Genomic DNA, 27,952 nt, shown 5'->3' on the forward strand with positions numbered 1-27,952 from the left:
TCTGAGCCAAAGAGAGTGAGAGAGAGAGAGTGAGAGAGAGCAAGCTCGAGAAATAGAGATGGAGAAAGAGAGGCATGCAGGACAGTGGATAGCAAAAAGAGACAGAACAGGGACTGAGAGCTGTCCAGCTAGAAGGGAAAAAACATGGATTCAGTAGAGTGTTGTGTGAGTGTTCGTGTAGGAGGGGGAGAGGAAGGTGGAAAGGTCAGAAGAAGATCTGGGGAACAAGAGAACAGTGTCTGGTGTGTGTCGTGGTGCGGAGGCGACGCATGAGTGCCTGCGGCAGCCGTTGACAAGAACACAGACAAGCCACACATACACACACTCGACACTCTCAATCATACACATATCACAGCGAGGAGACATTGACAGCACTCGTCTAAAGCTCCAGCAGAGCAATCACAGATGAGTGGCTGTGCACACAAAGACTATCACACACTGTGAGGATGTAGTTGCTTTCCTTTGTTTTATCTTTTGCATCATTGTTTTTGGTTTTTAAACCCTGGTGCAGGACACATTTGGGTGTGTTGTGTGTGTGTTTTATGGGTTTCTTTTATTTGAGTAACACAGGTACCAACATTTTTGTATAGTGAAGACAGATAAAAGAGCATATCAACAATAAGATAAAATATTTGATGATCATTGACTTGAATGACTATGAATTATTACCGAATAAAATTAGCTAGCTAAAAGTTTACATTTCACAAAGTATTGTTCTGTAAAGCAACAGCTCTGTCTTTCTCTGTGTGACTGAAAGGAGCTCAGTTTCAAGGCTACAAATGTATTATTTCAAAATTGAGTGTAATAACCAATCATTTTTTACAGATTATGATGGAACATTTTTGAGAATCCCTTGTTGTTTTTAAGTTAGGTGTTCTGATCCATTTTAATTTTAATTTTTAGTTACTAGGTTGACAAATGAATTTACTTCAGTTTGCACGAGTCCTTACTACTGAGATGGTACAGGTATTCGTAATCTTTTATCAGGAGTGTGAGCTTTACCTTTTGCTGCAGAATGTAGTTTAGGTGGTTCAGCCACTCCTGGTCTGTTGATATGTCTGAATGGGCTTCTGTCCCCTGCAAACATGAAACCAAATTTACACATATATTTCATTGATAAATGAACACATGGTTATTGGAAAAAAAACAAGATTACCAATGGTATTATAGTTTTTTATGCACTGTGTAAAAAAAGTCAAGCAAGTTAGACACAAGGTGTACATGATATCCGATGTTTCTACACATAATCTACCACTGTATCTTAACATTGGCCTCTGTGAGTCTACTGCTTGAGGGCAGAATTGTAGCACCACACCAGCCAGGACCTTGAAGAAGCTCTCTGGAGACTCAGTGGCAGAGTACACCAGCATAAGTTTGCATGCTACTCATGTATAAAGACCTAACAGAGTGGTAGCCTTGTTACTGCTAATGAATAGGGTGAAGTGAGACTGTGTGGCCATGTACACCTCAGCAATAATGTGCTACCTCTTCACTTCGAACCCCAGGTGTTGCTGCTTGAAATGATGTGACAAGCCTTGTACTGCCTCACTGGGACATGCGGAGTGCGGGTGGGGGGGTGGGGAGTAGTGTGTGTATGTGTGTGGCTGAATCTTAATCCCTGCACTCACAGACTGGTGAACCTAACAGCCACAATCCTGCAAAGTCTGGGGATGCAAAGGCTGCCTAACACCACAAGTCCATATAGGGGCTCAGGCAGAATTAATGTGAACTCTTATTTGTTTCGGGTGTTGACTTCACTAGAATGTGCTCTCAACATTAGAACAGCAATACGAATGTGAATGAGACAGATAAATGTTGGTTTTCATTCTAGTAAGTAAAAAAATGAGAAAAAAAATATTAGCAATGTTAAAGCTTTGCTCTTCACAGCCATTGGAAGTGTTACCATGCATTTCAAACATATCACCTAACTTTGTGTATGTGTGCGTGCTACATAAATAACCCCATATGAATATAATTCAGTGCCATAATCCATCTGTATATATGTTTTCACTACTTTTGATTTATAGTTGGTACATGTTGGCCTTCTTTTTAAATCATGTGGCCACAATAATACAGGTTTGCTAACTTCTGTACTTTAACATGATGCAGTGTGCCTTGATCCATTCATTCTTCTTGGCAGAATTCAGAACAATTCAGAAAGAATTTGTAAGGTCTTAAGTTACCTCTTGTTACATGTTTTATCCCTTGTAGCCCAAAATTCTTGCTGACCCAAGGATTGAACATTTCAGGAACAACAGGCACAATTTGTCACAGTATGTATAACGAAAGTCTGCAAGGGGTGCAAATATATATTTTCCTTTAGCAGTTCTCAGCTTCCTGGCATTCTCTATGTGTGATTCTGGTGGTAGCACCAGGGCTACGCTAATTTCGGTGTATGCCTAATTAGCGATTGGTGCTTAGAGTAACTGGAAAGTAGAGCGCAGGAGAGCCGGGGAGGGGGAGTACAGAGTGTGTGAGTGTGTGTGTGTGAGCGAAGGAGAGAAGAGGGCCTCCTTGTGACTACTGCATTCAAACTTACCACATGGTGTGTGAAGGAGTGTACGTGCATGAGAGACAGCGTGTTTGTCCACCCTGGGGTAGATATATAACAAAGCACTGACCCTCCATCTAACATTAGGTGCAAAACAAACTGGCCTGGCAATTATAGCCTTATTACATCTGGACCATTAACTCTACAACAAGTTGCCTAGGGAGCCTGGAGCTGCTTGGCCCTCACTGGTCCTCTTTTGCACGCTATGGAATGAATAAAGGCAGATAACAGTGTACAAATATGTGTGGAGTAGGTATGTTTCATTACACTTACATGCCTTATTTGTATATAGTTACGTACATTGAAACTGTAGTAATTACATGAAAGTCATCTGTTACCAAAATCTCCCAACAACAAAAATAATTAAAGTTTTTGATATGTGCGAAATAAAAAATGCATCGATTTAAAACCCAGTGCTCTACAATGTTGAAAACTAAAAAATGTGGACAAGAGAAATCTGCCAAACTAAAGTAAAGTAGCTATCCTTGCAATGGAGTATTCTCATTTAAAAGTATAACTGAAAAGTAAAAAGCAATCCCATTGAGTCCTCTGCTCTCATTGAGCACACGCAACCAAGTGAATAAATGAATACACTATGTGTTGAACTTGTTGAAGAATGGAACATCCCGATAACCCGATGTCATGTCCATAAAAAAAAAAAAAAACAATCTGCAAAGCTCATTACAATTTGCAATTCTGAAATAAGTGTCATGAAACTTTATCTCTGTAACCAAAGAATTTCCAACACATTGTCAACACAATATCCATGAGTTCAGATTCTGGATAGCTGTAAACTGCTGAATGCTCTTTAATTTGCTCAGTCACACCTGCACAGCTAAAGAACAGTAAAGCTCAGGCTGGTGGAGGTGCACTTGATTTTAAGTTTCCTCCAACCCCAAGCTGACTGACATCTATATATAGGCACACATATCTTTTAATGTGTCCAGCAATAGTGTCAGTTGGAGGACACATGAAATGGCCCTTGTTTGTCCACCTATACAAACCTAGAGTCAGATACACATACATTTGTGACATATTTAAAATCAGTAAAACATATTTGTGCTCTTAGTCTCACTCTATTGCACAACATCATTTTACATTTCCTGGTGGGTCTGTTTATTCCCAACAATGTTGTGATCTATGAATGTTCATTTAACAACACAAAAAAAGTCTGCTGTTAATCAACATTAATAAGACAGAGAAAACAAGTAGCGAGGAGTCAAGAATGATTTTAACCACAGAGGTTTCAGCTCTAATAAGGGGCACTTTTTGTCAAGTGAGAAACTGTTCACTGTCATCTCCTGGGTGGAGCTGAGCTGAAAAGGGCTAAAATTGGTTTCAAGTGTGAGTAAGTGTCTAGTGTGCTGTCTCTCATTTTGTGATAGATGGGAGGAATTCCCCAGGGATGGGAGGTTGATTGTAACATAGAGTTGCTAATTGATGACACTGCTAGGTATGATCAATGATAGAGAAAGGACCCACCAAGTTGTAAAAGTGTGCGAAACTAACGTTTGCTACTGGACAACAGTCAATTGTCAATGCAATGCTTGCTTTCACTAGAAAGAAAAGAGTTGTACTTGCTGAACTTATGCTACATTAAATCTTACATCAAGTTGACAGGTGGTGCAGGTGTTGACAGGTTTCTGATTGTGTTGAGACAAAGCATATACAGCTTTTAAACATAAGGCCCATCCTTCTCTGTTGCACTTCAACTTCGCAACTTATTAGGGACATGCCTTGGTGTGTGGTTCACCTTTACAATCATTACTTGGTGTTCAACCTCTTTACTTGCCTACATCTATCTACCTACCAATAGGAGAAGGTCAGAAAGAAGCAGAGATTTACAGCAAGGCTAAATACTGTTAGATAAAGGTGAAATGAACTAAAAACAAAAAGCTTCTGTTTCTCCTTATTTCCTTCCTTCTCCACCAACGCCAATCTACAGTATCTGTTCCCAGAGGATAGGCTGAATTTACTGTAGCTACTTGCCACTCATTTAGTCTCAATTGACAAGGAAGATACCCAAAAGCTAAAAATCAATACTGATGATATAATGTCTACCCAATTCCTCCAGTGCAACCACTAAGCAAAACCCCCTGAAAACTTTTAGGAGGTTTAGAAATGTTACAGTACAGAAAATCTATTACAGGTAGTGGTGCGGGCATAATCTAGACTTGGTATAGATCCTTAAGTTGGTGTTCTTATGACCCCCTGTCCCCTGGCCTTACCTGATCAGTGTCCATTATGTCTGCAAGATCATTCTCTGACATATTGAGGATGGAGGCAGCAATGGACTTGGCCTTGATCATAGACTTGGCTGAGAGGCCACCCTTTACTGCCACAGCACTGGCCTGCCTCAACCTCCTCCTCTTCATCAACTGCTGCTTGACCTCTTGAACGTCTAAAAGTATTTCACTGGCCACGGCCTGAAGGGTGAGGAGAAGAAGGAATAAAAAAAGAGGATGATGAAATGGATATAGAAAAACAAGAGGGATAGCTCTGCCTGGCAGATGAATAAATGAAATTGATCAAGCATGCGCCAGAGAGGCCTAGTACATTATGGAGGAATATTGAGTTTGACACACACAGATTCTCTTCGGTTTCGCCTCACGCACCCTTGTAGGAATATGGACCTGAGGGTTTGCTGGCCTGTCGATTGAAAGCTGAGGGAACACAGCTTTGATATCAAACGTACCCCAAGTTTTGCTAAAATCTCCACAGTCCGAGAATCGTGCTTCAGAGAGCGCAAGACAGAGAGCTACTGAAAATACAGCCATTCATTTATTTATTTGCTTTCTGAATGTCTCACAGTACAACAGGGCAGCATAACACTGTTAATAATTAAGCTATGAGGGGCTGTTTCAAATGGTGCCCGAGTGAATGGCAAGCGAGAGGAAAACCTGGGATGGCACAGTTGTCGGGCACTAAATGGAAGTTTGCTCTAAATACAGAGAGACAATTAAATGTTAAAACTGCCACTGTACACGAGAAAGTCAATAAAGTAAACTCCCCTTTGCTTCATTTTGAGCTTATTGATCGAGGCAATAATCTTCTGTATCATTCCCTTGTAAGCCTGCTGAAAAGCTGACCTTGGAATAGATGGTCAGATGAGGAAAAGCTAGAGACATGAGAACTTGCAGTACACCAAAACAAAATAATAAAACAGCACAGTACAACTTGCTCTTGGACAGTACACAATATAACCAGGCAAAAGAGTGCAGTGTATATATACACATACACAACATAAATACAAACATATGAAAACACTCCAGTGCATTATAGTAACAAGGGTAATCACACATGAATAATGTGGAATAGCAGCAACCACCTCCACTCCTTTCTCTTAATTTCACACAGGTGGACCAGGTGCAGTTTAGAAAGCCTGTGGTGGTTCTCCTTGGAGAGTGCTGAGTGAGTAGTTGGAGGCTTGTAGCTGACAGTGTGTGGAGTATTGCAGTTTGTTTATATTAACAATAAATATACACACAGAGAGCTGAGATATTCAGTTTAAAATAATCATTAAATATAAAGAAAGTAGTTAAACAATGGTACATAGAAATCAACTCATGGAACAGTTTTCCCTCCAAGTCTAATACACACAAAACAAGATAAGTGTGATAAGTATCCAGCTTCAGTTATCCAAGTTAGCAGGTCCAGGATTTACTACTTCTAGATAACATGAGTGTGACTGGTTTAATTTACTTACTCTTTAAATTTTTATGAATGGCCTTCTGCCTTCACGCAGGTGTAAAATAAGCAGAATAGCACATAATAGATGATGAGCAGAAATCACGGCCATCACTCACTTTCTGATAAATTAAGGTAGCTTTAGGCCTTTTTGGTGATCTGAGAACTGTTTACCCGTAAGGAACACATAGCTCATTAGTTGAACAGTACATTCTTTTATTTACAGGCTAATAAGTATTCACTGTCACTAGTCGAGGGTTACATCCAATTGACCTAAACCTTGCATGTGGAATAACCCAGAAAAAGATTAAGGGGTGAATTTATCACTCATCCTCAGCCCTGGTGAGAGACAAAGGAAGGAAGGTGGATATGTAAGAGTAAATGCACACACACGCGCGCGCGTGCGCGCACACACACACACACACACACACACACACACACACACACACACACACACACACACACACACACACACACACACACACACACACACACACACACACACACACACACACACACACACACACACAAACTATTCAAATACAAACATGGAAGGAGTTTTGTGTGTGTTTACATGGGCATCTGTGTGTATATGTTTGTTAAGAACCACAAAGGGCAGTTTCAAAACAAAGTTTATTGTACTTTACTGTTGTTCATATACCCTACAACCTGAGGGAAATTATTAATTATAGAAGCACCTTTGCCATGTATATGAAAAATATATAAAGGTAATCACAGGTATTGGTTGATATATCATCACTGCAGAATACTGCAACAACTTCAAGTAATTAAAAACAGACATTTTTCTTCAGGAAAAAAGTTACAGGTATTTCGCAAACTGTGCACAATCTCATACTTTTCAGCAGGGATGACAAGCCAAAATATTCTGTGCAAGAGAACTACCTCAAGTGTATGTCTGTGTTTTAGAGTCACTTCATGCAGGGCCACTGTTTAGCAGTTCAACAACAGTGCTTACAGCCTGGGGCATGTGCAGGGGCCAAAAGGGTTTTCTGGCACGCAATAAGAAAAAAATTCTACACACAGACACAGATACACACACAGACACACACCGCATATACAGACACTGAGAAGAAAAAAATTAAATAAATAAAACAAGCTCATAAAGACACACAGGCGCATCTATACACACACACATGCACAGCCCTCCGGTCCTAATCAATACATGACAAGAGTAAATCTCCTCCGGACGTCAGGCAGTCCAATCAAAGCGCTTGGTGTTCTTATAGGGGATCACAGGAGCCAGGGGGAGACAAACAATGATGTGAATTCTCGACAACAACACAATGGCCCCAACAGCCTAGGGTTATGGGAATGGAGGAGAGGAGTAATACGAGCATATAACTGTTTCTAAGTGTGTGCGTATATATATATATTATATATATATGTGTTTCTATTTTTAGTTTTTTATGTAGATGACTACGTCTTTGCCTGGGTATACAGCACATTTGCAAAAAAAAAAAAAGAAAAAAAGACAAGGGTTTATTCAGGAAAATAGAGGGTTCCTCTATTCAGATGCAAGTGAATCACACAAGAATAACTGCTTCAATAACTTAAAATACTTGGAGCTTGTGAAGACAAACACAAAAGAAAATGGCCACAAAACTGTGTCCATAATCAGCCACTTGATTTATGTGTGTGTAAATATACTGCCACCACTATCTATCTCTGCCAAGACTTTTCCTCCTTTGACAGACAGATGTCAGCTGAACAGAGGTGATGGACAGCCTTTATCACTCTCTGCCAGAAACACACACAAACTGACACAGACACACACACACCTCAAGGTGATGGATTAGGGTTAGACAAAGACAACAGTGCCCATTCACAACTGGCATACAGTATTCTCACAGGGGTTGTGGGGGTTGTGTCTCATTATACATTATAAGAAAGTGCACATGCATAAATGCACATACATGCCCTACAATTCCATCCATCAACCTTCTGCCATTTACAGGGAGCCCGGTTGTTGTGGCAGCAGGCTAAGAAGTAAGTGTCAATTGTCCTTCTTTTTAGTCACACCCCTAAACTGATCCTGGGGGATCCTGAGGCTCAACCAGGCCAAGTGGGATGTGCAATCCTTCCAGGGTGTTCTGGATCTGGTACGCCTCCTAATGTCTCACAGGGAATTATCCTGCAGACATTCTTGAGCCGATGCCAGAACCATTCAACCTAATGTGAAGGACCAGTGGTTCTGTTCTAAACATTATACCCTTGGTTATTAGATGAGTGGCCTTTATCTTTAGATGATTTCAGAGGTCAGGATCACAGTTGGAATAGTAAAGTGAAAAACCTTGAGACCTAGTTCCCTTCTCTGCACAACAGTGTGGTACAACACTTTTCAGATGTTTATTTGTTAACCATGGCATCAAAGGTGATGGTTGTCATCCTTCTTAGAGTGCCCAGTGAGCTCCAGAAGTCACCGTTCAATCAATCCCATAAGGCAGTTTTCATGTGCAGGGGTCAGCAAACCACAGCTGCTGCTCATTCAATATCATGTGTGAAGGACTTGTGGACACATCACACCATAGTGGTTTAAGATGAGTTAGATTCTTTGACTTTTCAAACTCTGGACTCATGAGCTTTGATCCCTTGTCCCTTGTGTACAATACCTTGATGAAAGAATGAAGCTGCTCCAGCTGGGCGTAGGCCTGGGCAAGTTGTCTCTGAAGCTTCTCCAAGACATGGGAGCTCTGCTGGGTCAGTCCCTCCATTTGCTCAGTGGCCGTCCGTTCCAGTGCAGCCAAGGCCTGCTCACCGTCTCCCACACGAGCCTGTAGGGTTTGCATGCGCTGCTCCTATAAAGAGAGCCGGTTAGCTGAAAGCAAAAGTCTTTCTTTGTTTTATGAAAAATACAATGGCTACATAGGCCTGCAAGACATTTCTGGCAATAGTAGTAATTGTAGAATTAGAAATGCTCTGACTTTGGGGACTTCTAGTGGCAGTGTCTAACCTGGTGACATTGAATAAAAGTAAGACTGAAACCATTTTCACCAGAACGGTATAATTTTTCATTAACATCACAACTATTATGAAGTGCTATCATCACAAAAAATGAATTCTCAAAATGCAGTTGTCCATGAAAAGTATTTCTGCCACCTTGAACTTTTTGGAAAATTTTACAACTTAGAGTAAGTTTTACCTACTTTTACACTTGAGTTTATGCTGTTGTCTGATCTCAAATATGCTTGTTTAAACTTCTCTATTTGAAAGTTTAAACAAAATATTAAAAAGGACAAGGGGATGAATTGTTCTATATTAACTGCATATAAGAAGAGGAATGAAAATGTATAGCTGGAGTATAAGGATTTGTAAATGAAAGTTTTTCTCAACTTCTGTTACACACAACACATTCCTGAAATCAATAGCCATTTCAAATGTTCCATATATAATCCTAGTGAGAACTGGCAGTGTGGCTGTTTCCAACCTTCTTTTCCAGTTCCTCTTTCAATTTTGTGCAAGAGACTTCGTATTGGCTTTTCTCTGTAGTTGCCACATTCAGTCGTCTTTTTAGGGATTCAATAAGAGCTTTCCTGTTGGTGGCTTCTTCTGATAAAGTCTTCACCTGTAGAGAAGTGGAGGAAGAGGGGAAGAGGGAAAGAGGAAAGTGAAACAACAATGAACAAGGTAGTGGGGGAAATACAGTTCTCTTTTATAGATGACAGTCAATCTTAAATCATAAATCTAATCTAAATCAAATCTAATAAGATAACTATCTATAGGATAAATAAATCTAAATTAAATGAAAATAATTTCCTTTACCTTTAGTCAACCTAGAGAGAGACATGCTGTGAGTCATTCTACAAGTGTATCAAACAAATCTGATGGCATAATACTGATGTCAACTGTGATGTGTGGGGTGTACCTTCTTCTCCAGCTCCTCCACCTGTCCTCTGTAACTTTTCTCCATCTCCTGAAGGAACTTCAGTCTTGTCTTCAGGTCCTCCACCAGCTGCCTTTTCATGTTCACATCTCGCTCTGTGTGGCTAAGCCTGAGAATATGAATGAAAGCAGAATTGCAAACTAAATACACAAATATTATTTAAAGCATACATGACTATTCTACACAGATATTCATTTTATGTACTGGTACACATTCACATACAGCAGAATAAAAAAAAAAAAAAAAAAAAAACACACACACACAAAACTGGCAGGCACAGTGTCCCCATGCAGTGCATCAGACATGACAGCTCATTATGACAACTAAATACACTGGCATGCTGTTTGGGTAAATGAAGGGGGGTGAAATAAGGATGCATATATAATTCCAACTGGCATATATTAGAACAAGTGCTCTGGTGGGGAATGCTGCAGTACGTGTGACTAGGGAGTCCTTTTTGACAAACGGCATTTCGAATCAGCAGCGACACTACTTGAAAGATTGAAAGAATCAAGTATTTCAATGTTTATTATTTTCAGTGTTACACCAGTCACATTTAAAAACAAATCAACAGGGGAGTCTGGCCTGGGAAAGACTGAATATAAAGTGAACATGCTTTAAAATATGTTGTTTGTGTCTTGTACAGTGAGCTCATAATACTTCCATAAAGAGAGGCACATTTTCTGTATTGTAAGCTCTTTGTGTCTTAACTGTCACAACACGCTTTGGGTGTCACTTCCTATTTGGATAACCTCCTGTATTGAAATGTTTAATATTCCAGCCTTCTGCACAGCCATATTATAATAAGGCCTTGTTTTAAATTGGCTCAGTATGTTAGCATGTTTTATTCTGTTTTCATAAAAGGCAAATATGAGGCATTTTTCATGGTTGTCTGCACCTTGGGGAACTGGAACAAACAGAATAAATATCATAAGGATGCAGTTCATTTAAATGGTTTTTGCTGTTTTTTTTTTTTTTTTTTCTTTTCAAAGATGTAGTGGATTCCTAAGCCCCCACGTGCATCATAGCTGGTGTTTTAAATAAACAGATGACGCAATGCTAGAGCAAATGCCTTCGTGTAAGTAAATGTCCCTGTCTCCCTAGGTGGATGATTGCCTGAGGGCAGACTGGCTAAATAAATGTGAGCTTGTCCTATTGGAGTGACATTAAATGAAATGAGAGAGGAGTCTGGCCTGGGGACTTTGGGGGAAGTAGCGCTGGCTGGTTACTCCATGGATTTGGCCATTAATGAGAAAACCCATATTGAACCTTTCAGATGACTGTCTGGTGTTGACTTAAAGATAGAAAGCAGCAATAAGAGCTCAAGCTGCTCTCTCTACCCCAATGCTAATGGCAATTAGATAGACACCATTTATTTTAGATGTTCTCTTCTACATCCCAGTAAGAATAGAGAATAAAAAAGAATGAAGGATATATAGTGCTTCTGTCGAAGTGTGTGATCTCTATTTATGAGTGTTAGTGCAAAGAGAGAAGGAGCGCATCAAACTATATCCCACTCACTCACACGTTTGTTCCCTTTGTTCTGTGCTTGTTGGCAATATTGTTCATCAAACATGCGTGTATTGTAATGATAACAGTCAGTGGTCTGAAGAGTGTGTGTGAGAGTATGAGAGCGCATATTTCTGTGTATGCTGTTAAGAATGAAGTGCGGATGGACGTTTCATGTGGCTGATAGACAACAGGGCTAAAGATGAAAGAAGCAGCTTCATAAATAAGGCAGGGCCATAGTGCCGGATATTGACTGAGGACATGCCAGTGTACTTTGAAATTCATTTCTTTTTTCCCCCCTTCTCTTCTTTAAGGCGAAGCAGCCTTGCTCCCTGTGTGTGCTGAGATGTATATTTCAGAAACGTCTAGACATGTCTTTCATTCTGAGAAGGGGTCCCTCCATGGAGGCAAATGGTGTGGTAGGCTCCAAGAGATGGCGAGTTACGTGCGTGTGTGTATGCCAGCAAGTGAGTGTGTGACAAAAGCCTGAGGAGAGGCTGAGGCTGCCGTGGAAACTCAGCTGAGAGATGTTCACACTGTTGGGCTGTGATCTGCTGTGCTTTGGTCACATACAAACACATACCCAGTGTGATTGTACACATGCCCTAGATGCATTATTGAGAATAGTAGGCAGAGGACACAGCATACTAGACATAGAAGAACGAAAAGGGAGAAAGCCAAGTTGTTCTTTGTACATTTCTCTCAGTTCTCTCTCAAGATGAGATTCTAATGCAAAATGATCATATGCACCGTTCACAACACTGTTCAAATCTGGACAATTTCCCTGAGTGAATTGTTTACACCTATACATTCTGACTGTGTAATGCAGCTAGTGTTACAGTAGTTGAACCATGTAATTCATTAGGACTTGTGGCCCACAGGCCAGAATGATGCTGTGTGGGTTTTAGTGTCATGGGCCAAAATGGTCCCTCCTGCGGCACACAATCAATCAATACACTGCTTTGATCAGCACTCCACACCAGCTACCCACATAAGCAACATTACATTACATGACACACTAGACACCCACATACACACATGTGCATACACACTAATTCTTTTAGCTACTTTTATTCACTAGCTCATGAGAACACGCATAATTTGACAAATGATTCATGCAGAGGAGAAGCATGCATAAGTGGAGCGCAGCAGACAGAGTGCTGCCACACGGTGGAATCAAACACTACAGATGAGAGCTGTACAAAATGTGCAAACATGCAGACAGAGACAGCAGGAGATCAGAGACAAAGACAAAGAGATGGATTCCAAAATAAGAAAGGCAAAATAAGAGCCATACTGCAGAGTGACAGCAAGAAAGACAAAAAGAAAGTAGTAATGCCAATGAAGAGAAAGGAGTGGAACTAACTTGTCCTGCAGCTGGCGGAGCTTGTCCTCCTTCTCGTGGAGTTGGCCTCGCAGGGCTTTGTTAGCTGCCACCTGCCTTGTGACCTCCGCACTTGCACTCTGGAGGGAGGGCACATGGTGTGTGTGTGTTTGAGGTTGTGCGATAAGACTGGTGAAGGTTTTCATGACACAACTGATGACAGGTCACACACAGCATGCTTCCTCATTATAGTTACAGCAGGACAGTGGAAGGTGCTTGAAGAGGTTAAGAGGAAAACAGTATTTTTTTCAAAATGGAAGAAAAGAGTAATAAAATAATTTATAAACCTACTGAATGTTACAGAAAATTATGTTGACTGTGCAAAAAATAAACAATAGGCTTACTGAATTCAAATAGCAAATTAAATTAATTTTAGAATATGCAATCTGAACCGTCATTGAGGATTTTTCATTGCATGTAAACTGGTTATATTGGTGAGATTTGTATAAAATATAACAATTTTGTGCCTAACACACATAATAGTTCATGATGTCAGGTTGGCTTCTGAATGAATATTTCAATGTGCAGGTTCACTCTGGTTTAAAGGGCCCCGTGTCTCTTGTGGGAACTGTACCAGTAATATGCACTCTTTTAGTGTGCACACCCCACAGCGCATCCTTTTCCTCTCCTTTTTGCTGTCACCTGACATGATTTCCTTAGCTGTGTGTAATGACAGCAGCAATCTGCTCGGTGACACTGATGAGCTGGCTGTGAAAAGGGTGATAATACTGTGGAACCACTCACTTTATTCCCTAAGATGTAGGGCACGTCTCTACTGTTATTCCCCATTTCTCATCTTTCTGACAGGTACTCCATAATAAGATCAAATGATAAGAAATGCAAATTCATGTCGAAATCACATGCAATTTCAGGTGATGTTAAGTGAAAACTGTAAGGATCAAGAATTTGTTTTTTTTGTTGTTTTTTTTTTAAACCTACTATGATGAAAAGTAAAACCTTGAAGGGGTTCCTTTCAAACTTTTTAAACTCCCAAATGACTGCAGGCTGAAGTTGACAAAACTTACTAGGGAAATGGTTTTATAACATAAAATACATAAATGCACATTAATCCAATACAGTTTGGGATATCATAGTCAAACAAGCAAAGACAAAAATCAAACTAAAATGTGCACAATTTAGAAATGATATTTTCTTACTATTACTTCATGCTTTCAGAATGCTTGTTGTTCGTGGTATTATGCACAGACAAAGCATGAGGCAATTTATTAACTCCAGTGCTTATGAACTTATGAACACTAACCTTAAGTTTGGCTTGAAGTTGTTTGACCTCAGCATCCTGGACCTGGGAGGCAAGGTTAGCTGAGGCAGGAATGGTTCTGCCTTGGCAGGAGCACTCTGCATTTACTGGTGCTGTTGGTGGTGGTGCAGTTTGCTGTGGGAACGTGATCTGCCTCCACTGCTCCAGTTCCATCTCCAGAACCTTTTTCTGCTGCTCCACACCAGCCAAGTCAGAGGTCAGCTTCTGTAAATTGACCAACACACACAAGTGAAGGGCCAGGCTACTTATGATGATACCATCTTAAAACTAAAGTTTTGTTTACAGTTATTAAACCAGGGAAACCCATATTTGTGTTATATGATGGTGAGAGTTAAGAGGTAAGGCAAGAGATAATATACAGCTACATGAACTGAGATTAATTTAAGGAAGATTGAGTAAAACCAAAACCAAACCTTCTTTGCCTATAATGCAAACATGGATTAGAGTTAAGAAAAATTCTTCTGATGTACATTCATTTCCAATTCATATAAATATGAAAAACAAAGTAAACATATGCTTGAAATACTGTGCTAGTCATGGGAGGGTTGTTCTCTTCTTTAATATCTCGTCTGTGATAAAACTCCTTTTTTATGCTAATTAGAAGACAGATGATGCTGTTGCCGGTCAATAGGGGCTAATTCTCACAGTGATTGGCATGCATAATAAAGCCATCCTGCAGAATCAGAGAGCACACTGGGACAGAGGGAGTTGAGCATTTGGTGAGTGGTTGGGTTTAGCGTGATGAACGATAATGGCACTAGCTGATCATGCACAACATACAGTGTTGTATGTATCAGTGACTCTTAACATATGCATCTGAGATGAACAGTTTTAACACATATTTACATAACACATATGTGTTGGAGCTCAAAGAAGCTTTTTGCATGGTTGTTAAATATATGCGCTAAAATCACATCCCTGTAAACATGGTTCAATATTGTCACAATTAGCTGATTTGATATCACATCAAACATCAAGAATCCTTAATGGCACAAACAGGAGACATGATACATGAAGATGTAAGCTGCATGCATTGGATAATCGTTGGGACACATGTAGCTACACCCACACACAGAGTGCACCCACACACCCACAGCCACACACAAATGAAACCACAGAATCCCAGTAGCTTTCTTTCTGCTCTGCATACATGGAGGTTATTGGTATCTGGTTGCTGGCTGACACCTTTTAATAGTATCTCTCTTGTTTTAGGTTTCTCTGCTCTGTTGAAGACGCACATGCCATATCTCTGGGGAGAGAGGGAAGTGTAGACAGAATGAAAAGTGGGGCTATGGCTGCAGTGGCTGTGGTGCATGAACTAAGAGTGGCATCGATGACACTTCCTGTAAGACAGGCTTTGATTTCACAGGCCATTTTCAGCCCTGGTGAGAGATGACACTGACACGGACTGATATACCGGTGGTGCATTAGGCTGGAAGAGTGAATTCCTCTCCCTCCTCAAGCACATGGTCACACTCATTCACTGAAGTTCCAAGTGATCATTAGTATAACTCAGAAAATGCAGGGTGCTAAAATAGCCATAACTCCCTTGTGGTCACACACTCGTGCACAGAATAGCTAAAGTGAATTTGTCAACACAAATAAATGACTGGACCACTAGTGTAACATACCAATTCTTTGGTCACGTTGTATTTATCTTACTGGCCATACATTTTATGTCATATGAGAAGCAACTATGATTACAATTTAAATACTTTTTTAAGGTTTTTAAATTTAGTCAGTTGTCGGTACTCCCTAATCCCGAGATAATCCTAGCTCTTCACATGTTAAAGGAGGACAGGATATCCACACTTAAAACGATAAGGCTTGTAAACTCAGGAGGTGATGTCACACTACACTGAAAATTAAAGTAAATGGCGAAGTAATGAGTGAGTGAACCAAATCCAAGCAACCAAATGATCATGTATTCATAAGGATGATACGCATGACTAACACATTTTGTCAAGAGCTAGATTTAGGAGGGCATGCTTAACCTGTCACCTGAGTTTTTAAGCCTCTTATGGCACGAGGATCATTCTGGTTTACTTCCAATTTAGGTCTTATTTGTTGCAATTTTTTGCGATTACTTCAATAATAACAGGGCAGAATGGCCAAAGGATCATGAGACAGAGCAACACAAACAAGTTTCTGTGAAACTGCCATGCTAGTTCTCACATGATGGCCCCTGTGGAGGCTGTCCTAAGCCAATTACAAGCAGAGTTGCAGTTGAAGAGTTGGCCAGGACTGGCTGGAACAAGCCCAAAGTCCATCACCTCTTGCCCTTTCCAGAGAGGGCAACAAGACCTGGCTCTGGCCAGTCAGTCAGCTCCAACTTTCTCTGGTGGAGTGGCATTAATACTGCAGGAGGCAAGAGGAAACAAACAGGAAAGACAACAATTCCCTCTATGTCCACTCATTCAAAAAACAGTGTGTCTCTGTGTGTGTTTGTATACGTGTGCCTTTACTTCTGTGTCTGAGGCTAAGGTCTCGCTGGGCCTCAGCAATCGGATGCCTGGCTGGGTGCATGAGGGCCACTTCCTAGATAGCAACACTATTCTGCACTCTGACCTGTGTGTACAAGTCCAGTATAGTGCATCTCTACTGTTCTGTACAAAAAATATACAGACACATGTATCTAATCAGGTGTCCAGTGGGCCTCCACTGGCTGCTGCCATATCTGAATTCAACAAAAGAAGTCTCCTGCCTGTTACATTAATGGCTGTGTCTGTCAAGATGATGTGTGTGTGGATTTGTGTGTACACGTGTTGTTCTGCACAAGGAGGCCCTGACAGGAAAGATGCTGTTTAGAGGCCAAAGTGCTGGGTGTTTTATTTATAGTCTATACCAAGTCTTAGAGTTTCCTACCTGGAGGCAGATACTAAATAACTAAATGGGTGTTGTGGCACTAGACTCCGCCACCTTGTGCGTGTCTGCGTACAGAGTGCACAAGCTTGGAGAAATGTAACTGCTAGTGACAGAGAATGTCATGGAGAGCTGGCTTATTGAAACATTCAGCAGGAGAAGACAACAACAGAGCGAGAGAGAGAGACTACATGGTGCTGACCTCCACAGGTGAGGGTAGGTCTGTCAGCCACACTTATTAAGTATGATAAGGGCAAAGGACCTGCTGCTGCTGCACTCTCAGCACCAGAAAATACAAAAGAACCACAACAAGAAAGACAAAGACAGAAAAAAAAAAAACTTCCTAACCCTTACAACAGACTTTCCCCTTTACTCATCTACCTGTTATTTCCCCAAGTTACCTGTGTGAGCTGCTTGCTGCTGCAGAGCTTCTCACTCAGGGAGTTGAGCTGTGCCGTGATCTTCTCATTGGCCCTTCGCAGCTCTCTGGCTGAAAGCACAGCATCCTTTCTGGCACCTCGCAGTATGTCAATGTGACGCTGTAGGGACTCTATGCGCTGCTGCATAGAAGAGGAGGAGTAGTGCTGGTTCCTTATCAGCATCCTCTTCCTCCTCCACCTCCTTTTCTCTCCTCTCATCTCATGATCCCAGTGCTCATGCTGTTTATCATCTAACAGGAGGAAGTACAAGCAGGCACCTCAGAGTTGACAAGAGCACAGAAAAACTCCAAATCCCTATTTTAGAATCTGCTGCTGGGAACTAACAGGCATATGTAAAAGTGTCTTTGTGAAAACTGTGATATATTTAACAACTTCTATGATTAACATTTTCCATTTTTAACAAACTCCAGAGTATCAAGTTCTGGGGGAAAAAAAAAGAAAAGAAAAGAAAAAAAAAAAAAAAACAAAGCTTGTTCTCAAATACCTTGTTTCTGATCGACAGCATGTACATACTTGTGAGTGAGTGAGTGTTCTTCCTGCTTAATTAAGAGTCGATTAGATTTTTGTAGTTTTGCATGGGTGCAAAAAAGGAAAACTTATGCTACCTTGGGCCAGAACACTGGCTTGTTTCCTATTAGACTCTGCTGCGTCTGTGTTTGACATGAGTGAACACCTGTAGGACTGAAAGAACAGAAAAGTCAAAGACAGTGATGAAAAGCAGCTGTTTAATGTAACACAACCGGTTGACATGTTGTGCTTCCTGAGACGCTGCTCATAATGACACCGTGATCAAGGGGTGTGCTCAGGTTAACGCAACAAATCACCCTGTGCTTTAATAATTCACCTGAATGTGTTCAACCAACTTCATCCTGAACGCTTCTCAGCACCAATATGACTTGACAGATGCTTGCAAATGCCGCCTTTGTTCAATCACTGTCTGAAAGCCTTAATTGACTCCTACAGTATGACGCAGGAGTGTATAGTTATTTGCCTCATAGGAGCATATGTATGTATGTGTGACATCTCCCAACTGCACCATCGTTTGTAGTGACATCAAAGGAGAGCCCCCACCGCTGTCGTACCCCCCCTTCCACTCTGCCTGTTTCCTTTGTATGGGGGTCAGGTAGGATTTGATCAATGCCAGGTTTGATCACACAGTGTCTCACAGAGGGTAGAGGGGAGATCAACCCTTTGGTTTGTGACATAGCATGTAGTGAGGGGCTGGAGCTGTCAGAGTGATGAGCCCGGGAGGAGCTGATGGGCACATTTAGTGGATCTGGAGTTTGGAAACTAAGGGGATCCCAGAGTAAAGTTCGTGACAGCTCCCTGGCTATATGTACAACCACTCTCTCTCCGGCTCTCTACCTTCTATGTGGTTACACAGAGCTTTTTATTTTATGTTTTTATACTTTTGAAGGCCAGCTCAAATGGGCTCTTAAGATACCAACTGCACAGTTATAGTGGTGTAGGAAGGTATGTTTAGAAGAACATAAAGTTAAACACATGATTTGCATCAACAACATAATGCTTTGTTCAATCTCCAAATCATCCTTAAAATCACCGTGCCAGAATAAATCTTCAGAGATTGAGGAAATTTTAACAAAGAGTAGATATATGTACTGTATTAGGAACAACAGAATAAGATACATTTTCAGTGTTACAGGGATCATATTAATCATTATGTGTTTATATTATATTCACACATAGGAAATTTCTGGCTTAAAAGACTAATTTTGGTTAGATTCTGTTTGCATTTTGTTTTTCGTACAGTACATCTAAATCCTTTGTGATAAAGTATTTTCACCTACAATTCATTTTTAAAATTCATAAGAAACAGATGACCATGAGTGCTAAGGTTTTTTAAACTGCACATTTTTTATGATTGTATTACATCATTGGTACTATTAAAATAGGCCTGAAAACATGGCATACACTCAAACTAAGTCTGGCTATTCACATAAATGCAACTAAAATGTGACTCTTGAGGAAGGGATCAGCAAGTTAACATTAATATCTGACTGTAGTTTCTGTAAATGTGCAATGATTAAAGGATAATAGAAAACCAACCTTTCTGTTGGCATGTTGTCTGGACGATGCTGTCCATGAAGACACACTGTTAAGACTGTCTGAGTATTCCTCACCACTGTCACTGTGGAGAAAGGTGAGTTAGTACTGGCAAGAAACTGAACCCACAACCCTGGTTCCGAAAGTACCACCCTTGGACAAAAATCCAATTTACCTTTTATGGTTGATTTAGTTGACAGCAAGCAAAAATATGTGCATTTTGCCCCCCCCCCCTTGCAAAAAATCAATGCCCCATCCAATTTCTGAGCTGCAAGTGTAAATGTGGGTGTAAATGAAGTGAAAAGCTGCAGTGTCTGGTGCTGATGGTGAATGCATCAACATGTATGAGAGCGGCTGTGGCCTTCATTAGCCCTGTGTGACAGACGTGTGTGAGAGGCACGGCTGAGCGGAGTCAGGCAAAGTTGCATCTGATGGACACACGGTAAGGGCTTCCTGAGACGCACACACAAACTCACACAGACACAGGTTTATTGACAGTGACCTTTGATGTGAAGGTGGAAGCCAGTGACATTTACGCTGCCGGGTTTATTAAGGTGGGGCCTGGGAGAAGCAGTGGAGGTAAAGACCACAGAGAGAGGATCTAACTGGAATATGACAGGGCTAGGGGCTAGTTAGGGTTAAACCTGGTCTGGAAGGGGCACAGGGACTTGCTGAGGATCACTAATCACCCCCACTAACACCAGGGTAATACAAATTTCAAGAAAAATGCCACCTGATTTGTGCCTGTTCGGCAGTTAAAGAGGTCTATCTCAAATCTAGCCTTTTGTACATAACTCTGAACTCACCTATTACTTTCAACTTTACGTATGCATTATACGGAGATCTAGAAATGTCATGAATTAATTGTAAGGATAGTATCTCGGCTGTTCCAAGCATATTTTAATGACTTTGCTGAAATAAAGCTAATCCAATGCTGATACTTATTTTTACTCTATCATGCCCCTGCAGAAGTATTGTGCTATGTCCACTACTGCAAAGCTACTGCCCTTTAACACAACCTTGTGTATGGGCTGAGGTAACTTTTTTTACCCTAGTTTTTCCTCTGACACCAAGTTAGTTATTTAGGCTGCTGAAACTGGGCTGGTTACTCTAACTTATCTGTGTTCCTGGAAGGTGTGCTATTCAGGTATTTAAGTATTTAAGTACTTGTTCCCTGGACATGCTTTAATGTACATTATACTTACAGTATTGTTGGCATACTGATACTCCAGGGGAGTATGTGTATTTATATGCAGTGTACATACTGCATGTAAAATTGTGGAGGTCAAATACAAAGGGGTGACAAAATGAAGGAAAAAGCTGAATGAGTAGCGAAGCAGAATGAATGCAGAAGCTTCCATAAAGGGATAACTGAATAGTGTGAAGAGTGCAAAAAAGATGATGTGAATCATATGCTATGGTCTTCACAGTCACTGGATCTTAACCCATTTAACACCTATGGGAGATTACTGACAGATGACCAGCACCACCACAGTAAATAATACAAAAACTGCACTGAAATGTAATGGTTTCTCATTTTTAGTTTGTCATCCATTTTCTCAAGAGCATAATGAAATATATAAACACAGCGTATTGCTTATTGCTACTAACTGAATCTTTCAGTAAGATATCTGATATTTGCTCCCATTCTGTCCAACAAAACTGCTGATCTTCCCAAAATGGTCAGCAGCCTCCAGCAGCTCAAAACTTGAGAGGGAGCCAGAGGCAGCAAGAAAAAGGAGGAGAAAAACAAAGACTTGTCAGTAGCCTTAACAAGTCTGACATCTTTATTTGGCACTATTTAGGCTAAAGCTTCTTAGGCAGAAATACTGTATTTTCAGTAGCGCCTACCAGACATAGTGCTGAAGAAGACCCCTGCGAGATAAAGAGACACAGAGGGCTTTACAGTAACAAATCAGCTGACAGGTGTCTTAAATAAGACAACATCTTAGTTTCAACCCCGTCTTCACAAATCCACTAAGATCCTCCTCTCAGGTAAAGCGTATATTAGACTGCTGCTTATTAGCTACATGGAGAGGCATTAGGAAAGCTGGGCATAGCAGCACCCAGTCCCTGCTAAACGGCCTCATGTGGATAGAGCTATGGTGGATTACAGTCTGATGAATTAGTTGGTGAAGATATGGAGAGCTAGTAGCACTGAGGAAAAGAGCCATACAGGGAGAGAAAGTGAAGGGAAATAAATATTAGCAATAGCTCTGAGTGCCTGAAATCAAATCAGCCCGACCATCACTCAATAAATGTTGGCTCAGTGGCTTTTTTGCATAAAACATACATGAAATAATTACTGTCGATGGTTCTTAATTTAGAGGGTGTTAAACAGCTTGTAGACATCTGGTACTGAGCCGAGTAGGGTCATTCAAAATTTATCTAACTAAATTAAAGCGAGGAGAGAGGAGGGTGCGTCAGATGGAAAGGAAGTGTGTGAGTTGGGAGGGGGTTACAGGGGTGGCTGGAAGAAATAAGAGGAGCACACACACATTTGTGAATTGACATACCACAAGATAACCAACATGACTAGACACAGGGTGGGGTTAGCTTCACTGCATGTATGGTTGTGTGGTAGTTGCAGGGGGATCCTTAGCACTGTCAAGGGGGGAGTTAGTGAATATGCAAAGGACCAGTAAATTAAATCAAACTGCCAAACTGTCAATTTTGGGGTAGCGTGACTAGTGCATGAAAATGGCATCACTGGAAGGTATCAAGGCTTTGGCGGCCCCCTTATCCCTGGGCTTTTCTGGCATCGGTTCAACTTTGTGTGGAGAAGTGGCTAATTTTGCATGCAAATTTCAGTCAATAAGCTCCAAGCAAGGCGTCCCAGGATATTTCAAAGGATCTGACAGTAGTTTCCCCCTCCTCTCTCTTTCTCTCTATCATTCTTGCTTGCATTCTTCTTTTGGCTCCTGAATACCAACTAGACAGACAATGAAATTCAATCACCCATTTGCTTAGGTTTTGCATATGCACATTGTCCCCTCGATGCAGCATGCCCCCCCCAATTCAGCCAACCTACCTTCTCCATCCCAACAACCTAAAAATAATGAGGTAGGAGGCAGTGAGAATAAGTGCATCTGCGTATGTACGTGTGTATCATTACCCATCTATGCTCATGTCTTCCCACTCGTCCTTAGTGGGACTGGGGCTGCGGCCTTCCCAGCTGATGGCTTGATTGGGACTGACTGGTCGGTGGCTACACTGGTGTAATGGACCTCTGAGCTTTGCTGTTTTGAATTTGACCTTGCTGCTAATGTTGCTAACAATCCTGCCTGCCAATTTTGGTGCTGGTCCCGCTGCACGGTTCCTATAGAAGTCCCTGGCTGCTCTTAGAATCCCTAGCTCCTGTCTCAGCTTCAGCAACTGCTGATGAAGCTTGGTAGCTGCTCTCTTAGAAGCTGCCAGCTGGGCTTCTAGAGCCATGATCTCACGGAGATGCTGTTCCCTCTGGGCCACAGCCTCGGCCTGGGCTGCCTCTCTGCGGACAGCTTCTTGGGTTTGCAGGTGATCCACGGAAGCTTGCAGTCTGCGGCACTTGTGGGCCAAGTCTTCATTGGCCTCGAGTAGCTGTTCTTTCTCTTCCCTGAGCCTCTCTGTCTCATCCTCTAGGGACATCATCCTCTGCTCCAGCTGCTCAATCTAAAGGAAGCAGATATGGCCTGAGTCATACAACATGGTCAGATTTTTTTTCTCTAGTATTTTTTTTTTTTAATAAATACTCAAACTTTTCAACACATTGCTCTTGCAATTCTAGTGAAAACAACAGAGCAAACTGAGTTCCCCATATTGTTCTACAGTATATGTTAACGGTGAAAATTCCAATGAGAAAAGAGTCTATAATTTGTCTGTTGTGTATTTGAATGCACACAGTGGGTTTCGTGATACTCCACTGACATCCTTCTTTACCACTTAAGGAGAGAAAAAAAAAAAAAAAAAGGAATTGTACCTGTTGTACCTCAACTGCAGCCTGGCATGGCTATGGACATCTGACTGGCACCCCTTACCCTGATGACCCCTAACTAGACAGCAACTAGGAGCACTTAGTGTATTTGTAAGATCTGTGGTGGAGACTGTTTAAGGGAACAGTTGATGCCTGCTGGGTTTGTGCCTCCAGGCAATTTTTCCCTTTTATTTGGTTCTCACTCTGCCTGCTGGTGAAACCTGGTACCTTTCAAACAAAATTAGATGGCTATCCCCACTCTTGATGATTCACTGCCATGAAAGCAGAAGGGGAGCAATACACAGAATAATTCCATGCAAGCAGGTGTTTTAAAGGCATGTGTGCACCAACATGAGTAACCTACTAACAGCTCTATTGCAAAAAATGTTATTATTTTACAAGATACATAATTTGATACAATTTCTTCTATTTAAGTCCTGAATTTGTTTGTGGTTATTTGTGTAATTGGTTTTAAACTCCAAGAAACAAACAAATTGCTAGCTGCAACTTGACTTTAAAATGACTACATGACCTATTTTCCCAAGAGTGAGAACATTTTCAAATCATTCGTGATAGAACAAATATAGAACACCAAATTTTCTAAGAAGCATTGTGCTGGAGTTGTGCATTGTGCTCTGTCGGGCTTCCTTTATAGGCAGTGACAAAAAACACTTAGCAATGGCATAGTGCTGTACCTTTTTAAATGACTGTTCCATTCGCTCTGAAGAAACAGAAGGCTTTTTTGGAGTGCTGCTTTTGACCTGGCGCTCCTCTACCACTTTATGAAGCAATTCTGCAAAGGGGAACAAAGCTCATTATTGTGACATGATGTGTCAAACTCAGGCTCTTCATCAATAGAATGATAATAAAGAGGGTACATTAAATCAATTAGCACTACTAAGTCTAATTTCCTTCCTAAGGTCCAGTTTCTTTTTTCTTCTTTTGTCAATCAAATTAGATGGAATGCTCACTAATGCTGTTTTCATAGGAAAATTTGCAGAAATTTTCACTGCAACAATCTGTTCCCTTTTTCTAAAATCTTATCAAACTGCCATTTTTCTCTTGATTAACAGAAAGAAGTTTTATTTACTAGTCCACTAGGAAATAGAAAAAAAAAAAAAAAAAAAAAAGCACACAATGGTATATAAAATGTGCAAACTCTCTCTAGAGATCTTAAACAAACGAAGAGAAGTGCTTGAATCCCTTGTGAACACAACTCCAGGCTGCACTTCTTTGTAGTCTTTGTTTCTCAATGGATGACTAATCTCTGTAGACAAACATTCTCCTTTATTCTGAGAACTTCAATAGTGGCCTTGGCAAACATATGATTTAAGCTTTATGTTAACAACAGAATGCATGCAGGAGCTAACATGTTTGGGGATTTGACGCACACATATTCATAATCCAACATGCCTCTGTGCCACTGTTTGGCATACAGTATATACCTGGAGAGGCAGATATCTTTCCTGCTCACCTAGATGCAAAGGGCAACACAAAATAATATAAAAGTTTCTGCCTTTCATTCTCTCATGTTAAACATTCATGACAGGACGACCAAAATAATTTGTACAATGAGGCTGGAAACATTAAATATTCAAGAACTTGACTTTTCAGGTCAGTTGATCTTTTTGAGAGTGAGTTGGAAAAAGAGGCCACAGAAGGAGAGAGTAAAAAGAGAGCGGGCTATGTTTTGAGGATCTGCTGCTCCTTTGCTTTGCATTTGACGCTTTGCCCAGGGAAGTTTGTTACTTTGAATTAGCCTGCTCTTTTGTCTTCCCAGCATGTCACATTCAATCAGACAGAGCACCAAATAGGACAGGAGGGCTGCCGTGTTCATTGGGTACATAACCAGGTTGAGACACAATTATCCAGCTCCAGTGCTGGTGGCTTGGGACTTGGCACCTCAGCACTACCTTGATAAGAAGATGTGGTGGCTCCCTAGTCACTCACTGTTGGAGGAGGTCCTGGCTGTGGCATATATTAAAGTCCCTCCCACATCTTCTCATGGGCTGTAGCACAAAGGCCTTGTTCTTTTCATCTGCTGCCATTACTTAGTGTGATCTTGGTTTGAGCACTTCAACTCTACATCCCTTTGTTTGGGTCACAAAGGTACTTTGGGAGTATGTGTCACAGCTATTCTTACCGTATTTTACTTAAAAATGTGGATTTTACTTTGTATTGATTCCAAACACTTTAGTTTATTTCAGGATAAATATTGTCAAAATGACAACTGGCATTCGCTGATTGGGTTTGTTAGATTATCTTCTCAAAAATTAGCATAATATCCAGTTTATTCATTAGCGTTACCATGTAAAAGTAAAACAAAATTAAAATAGGCAGTGTCTAGATTATATTTCTAAAAAAACTTATATAAAAACAGAACAACTATTTGTAGTAAAACAAAAAGAACTGGAGAGGATGATGTGCTGGCTTTTGTTTCAGTTAAAGGTCACATGGTTAATGATTAGTTACTGTAAGTCATAATGTAATTTACTGCATATTTTGTGATTATTTGTCTGACAAGCTGTAAAACTAAGTACCAGTATCCTTTTGAAGGAGCTTATTTCCTGGTATTTCTGACTAGATTGTCGATAGGAGAGGATCCACCATTTTAATTAGTGCCTTCCTTTAAATCACATACTTGCATCTACAACAGACACCATCACTGGTCGTGAAGAAATTAAAGTGATCTAGGACAGATTTGTTATTGAACTGGTTAATTAAGGCCACTGGTTGCAGCGGTCAGCGTCTAAAGGTTGCAGATTGGATTAAAAGTGATGGGCTTTTTAACACTGGGAATGATACATGCAGACAAGATGAACACTACTTGATCTCCCAGTCAATTTGCCAGGAGTTGATCAAGTCTTAATTGAGTTGTCCTATTAATTCCACTGGGAGTTGTCTTATTAATTCTGCTCACTACATGGCCAAGAAGTAAAAGGACAGCTTAAAGAAGCTATCATGTTTCACACCTTTACTTTTCCACCATTAAAAGGTGAAATGTCCACTGCTTTTTTCTGCTTTATTCTTTCAGCCTAGGGCAAAATCCTAGGGTTACATTGTAAGAAGAAAAAGTGTGAAACAAAGAAAGAAAGAGGAAAAAGAAATGGAAAGATGACAGATGACTAAAAGTGATTTTAAATAGTCATGTTAACTTGTATGTCCTCCAAAACACATCCTGAGTAGAAAAAGGATTTACCTTGATGCTCATTAGCAAGACACAGATGGAGCTCCTTCACTGTGGCCCGATCCATAGCAGCTTGGACTCGCAGCATGTCCAGCTCCTCCTCCATGCCAGCTCTGCAGTCACACACATTATTATGAACCTTTCTTCACACAGCTCTTATGAAAAAGCTGTATTTCTTCAAATATGAATGGGATAACAAAAAGCAATGTGAAAGCACTACCAACAGAAGCATTGGGTAATAATCATCTATTCAATTCCACGTAATATTACTCTGGCTTCCAATATGGACTCTATTATTGTAGAAACCTCTTACACATTTTAACATGATTCTTGTACTTGTGTTTTTTTTTTTCTTCCAAACAGAAAATATGACATGGTGAAGAAGTCAACTAATTAAAATGCTTTCTAATTCATCTGAAAAATCAAAGTGACATGCAACATGAAATGCCAAGGTAGGAAAGTACAGTGTGCATCTGTGTGTGTAGCACAACAGACAAACAGACTGGAAAGTGTGCCCAATTACCTCTCTGCAATTAGCTTGATTCCTGCTAAAGGCTAATTATGTGGAGCCATGCACAAGACTTTGCACTTTCAAGTTATTATTAGGACCCCAACTGAAGTCTACTGAGGATAAACACAATCCCACTGAGAAAACCACACCTGAAACACACACCTAATTTCCCTCCCCTCTGCTCCGCTGAGTTGGAGAGCAACGCTAGAAACAAACTCCTGCTACTGTAGTGGCTTTCTTCCCTCAGTTAACCTCATTACAATGGCAGGTCTTCATTCTGACTGTCTTCTTAAGGCAAGCAGTGAGTACAGCATGTGAGTACAGCATGTGTGATACACTATGACACGTTTGAAGAGTAACAGGGCATTTATGGCTACGGTGAACTGTTATGAACATAATGGCAATTAACTCAAACTAGACACCTGTTTCAGCCAATCTAATTTTGCTAGATCAACCAAGAGATTTTTTCCATACATATGCCAAGAAAATGACTTGGGAAAAGTTATCGCCATAGCACAGGGAAGGGAAGTAATTAGCTTTTCAGCCCACACAGTCCAAAAGAGGCCTGGTCTAATGGCTGACCGCAGCTTAAATAAGTACACAAATGACTCTCCCTGAGGGGGGT

At 40.8% G+C, this 27,952-nt stretch overlaps 1 protein-coding gene across 7 annotated transcripts in view; it reads right to left on the bottom strand.

Annotated features, from left to right (window-relative positions):
- The window catches only part of cntln (centlein, centrosomal protein), a 72,464-nt gene that overhangs the window by 9,347 nt on the left and 35,165 nt on the right, over positions 1 to 27,952 (bottom strand). For all 7 annotated transcript variants that reach the window (XR_003295514.1, XR_003295513.1, XM_026303712.1 and 4 more), the window contains 13 exons: positions 26,829 to 26,929; positions 24,325 to 24,422; positions 22,793 to 23,328; positions 19,681 to 19,762; positions 18,219 to 18,294; positions 17,575 to 17,843; positions 14,294 to 14,515; positions 13,015 to 13,112; positions 10,122 to 10,248; positions 9,684 to 9,821; positions 8,869 to 9,054; positions 4,780 to 4,977; positions 1,003 to 1,077 (listed from right to left, as the gene is read on the bottom strand). Coding sequence is in view for 5 of the 7 variants with exons in the window: in XM_026303712.1 (XP_026159497.1) it covers positions 1,003 to 1,077; positions 4,780 to 4,977; positions 8,869 to 9,054; positions 9,684 to 9,821; positions 10,122 to 10,248; positions 13,015 to 13,112; positions 14,294 to 14,515; positions 17,575 to 17,843; positions 18,219 to 18,294; positions 19,681 to 19,762; positions 22,793 to 23,328; positions 24,325 to 24,422; positions 26,829 to 26,929 (2,206 nt within the window). In the remaining 2 variants the exon portion in view is untranslated. The remainder of the gene's footprint in view (positions 1 to 1,002; positions 1,078 to 4,779; positions 4,978 to 8,868; positions 9,055 to 9,683; positions 9,822 to 10,121; positions 10,249 to 13,014; positions 13,113 to 14,293; positions 14,516 to 17,574; positions 17,844 to 18,218; positions 18,295 to 19,680; positions 19,763 to 22,792; positions 23,329 to 24,324; positions 24,423 to 26,828; positions 26,930 to 27,952) is intronic.

Source organism: Mastacembelus armatus, chromosome 1, assembly GCF_900324485.2.
Source record: "Mastacembelus armatus chromosome 1, fMasArm1.2, whole genome shotgun sequence".
Lineage (NCBI taxonomy): Eukaryota > Metazoa > Chordata > Actinopteri > Synbranchiformes > Mastacembelidae > Mastacembelus > Mastacembelus armatus.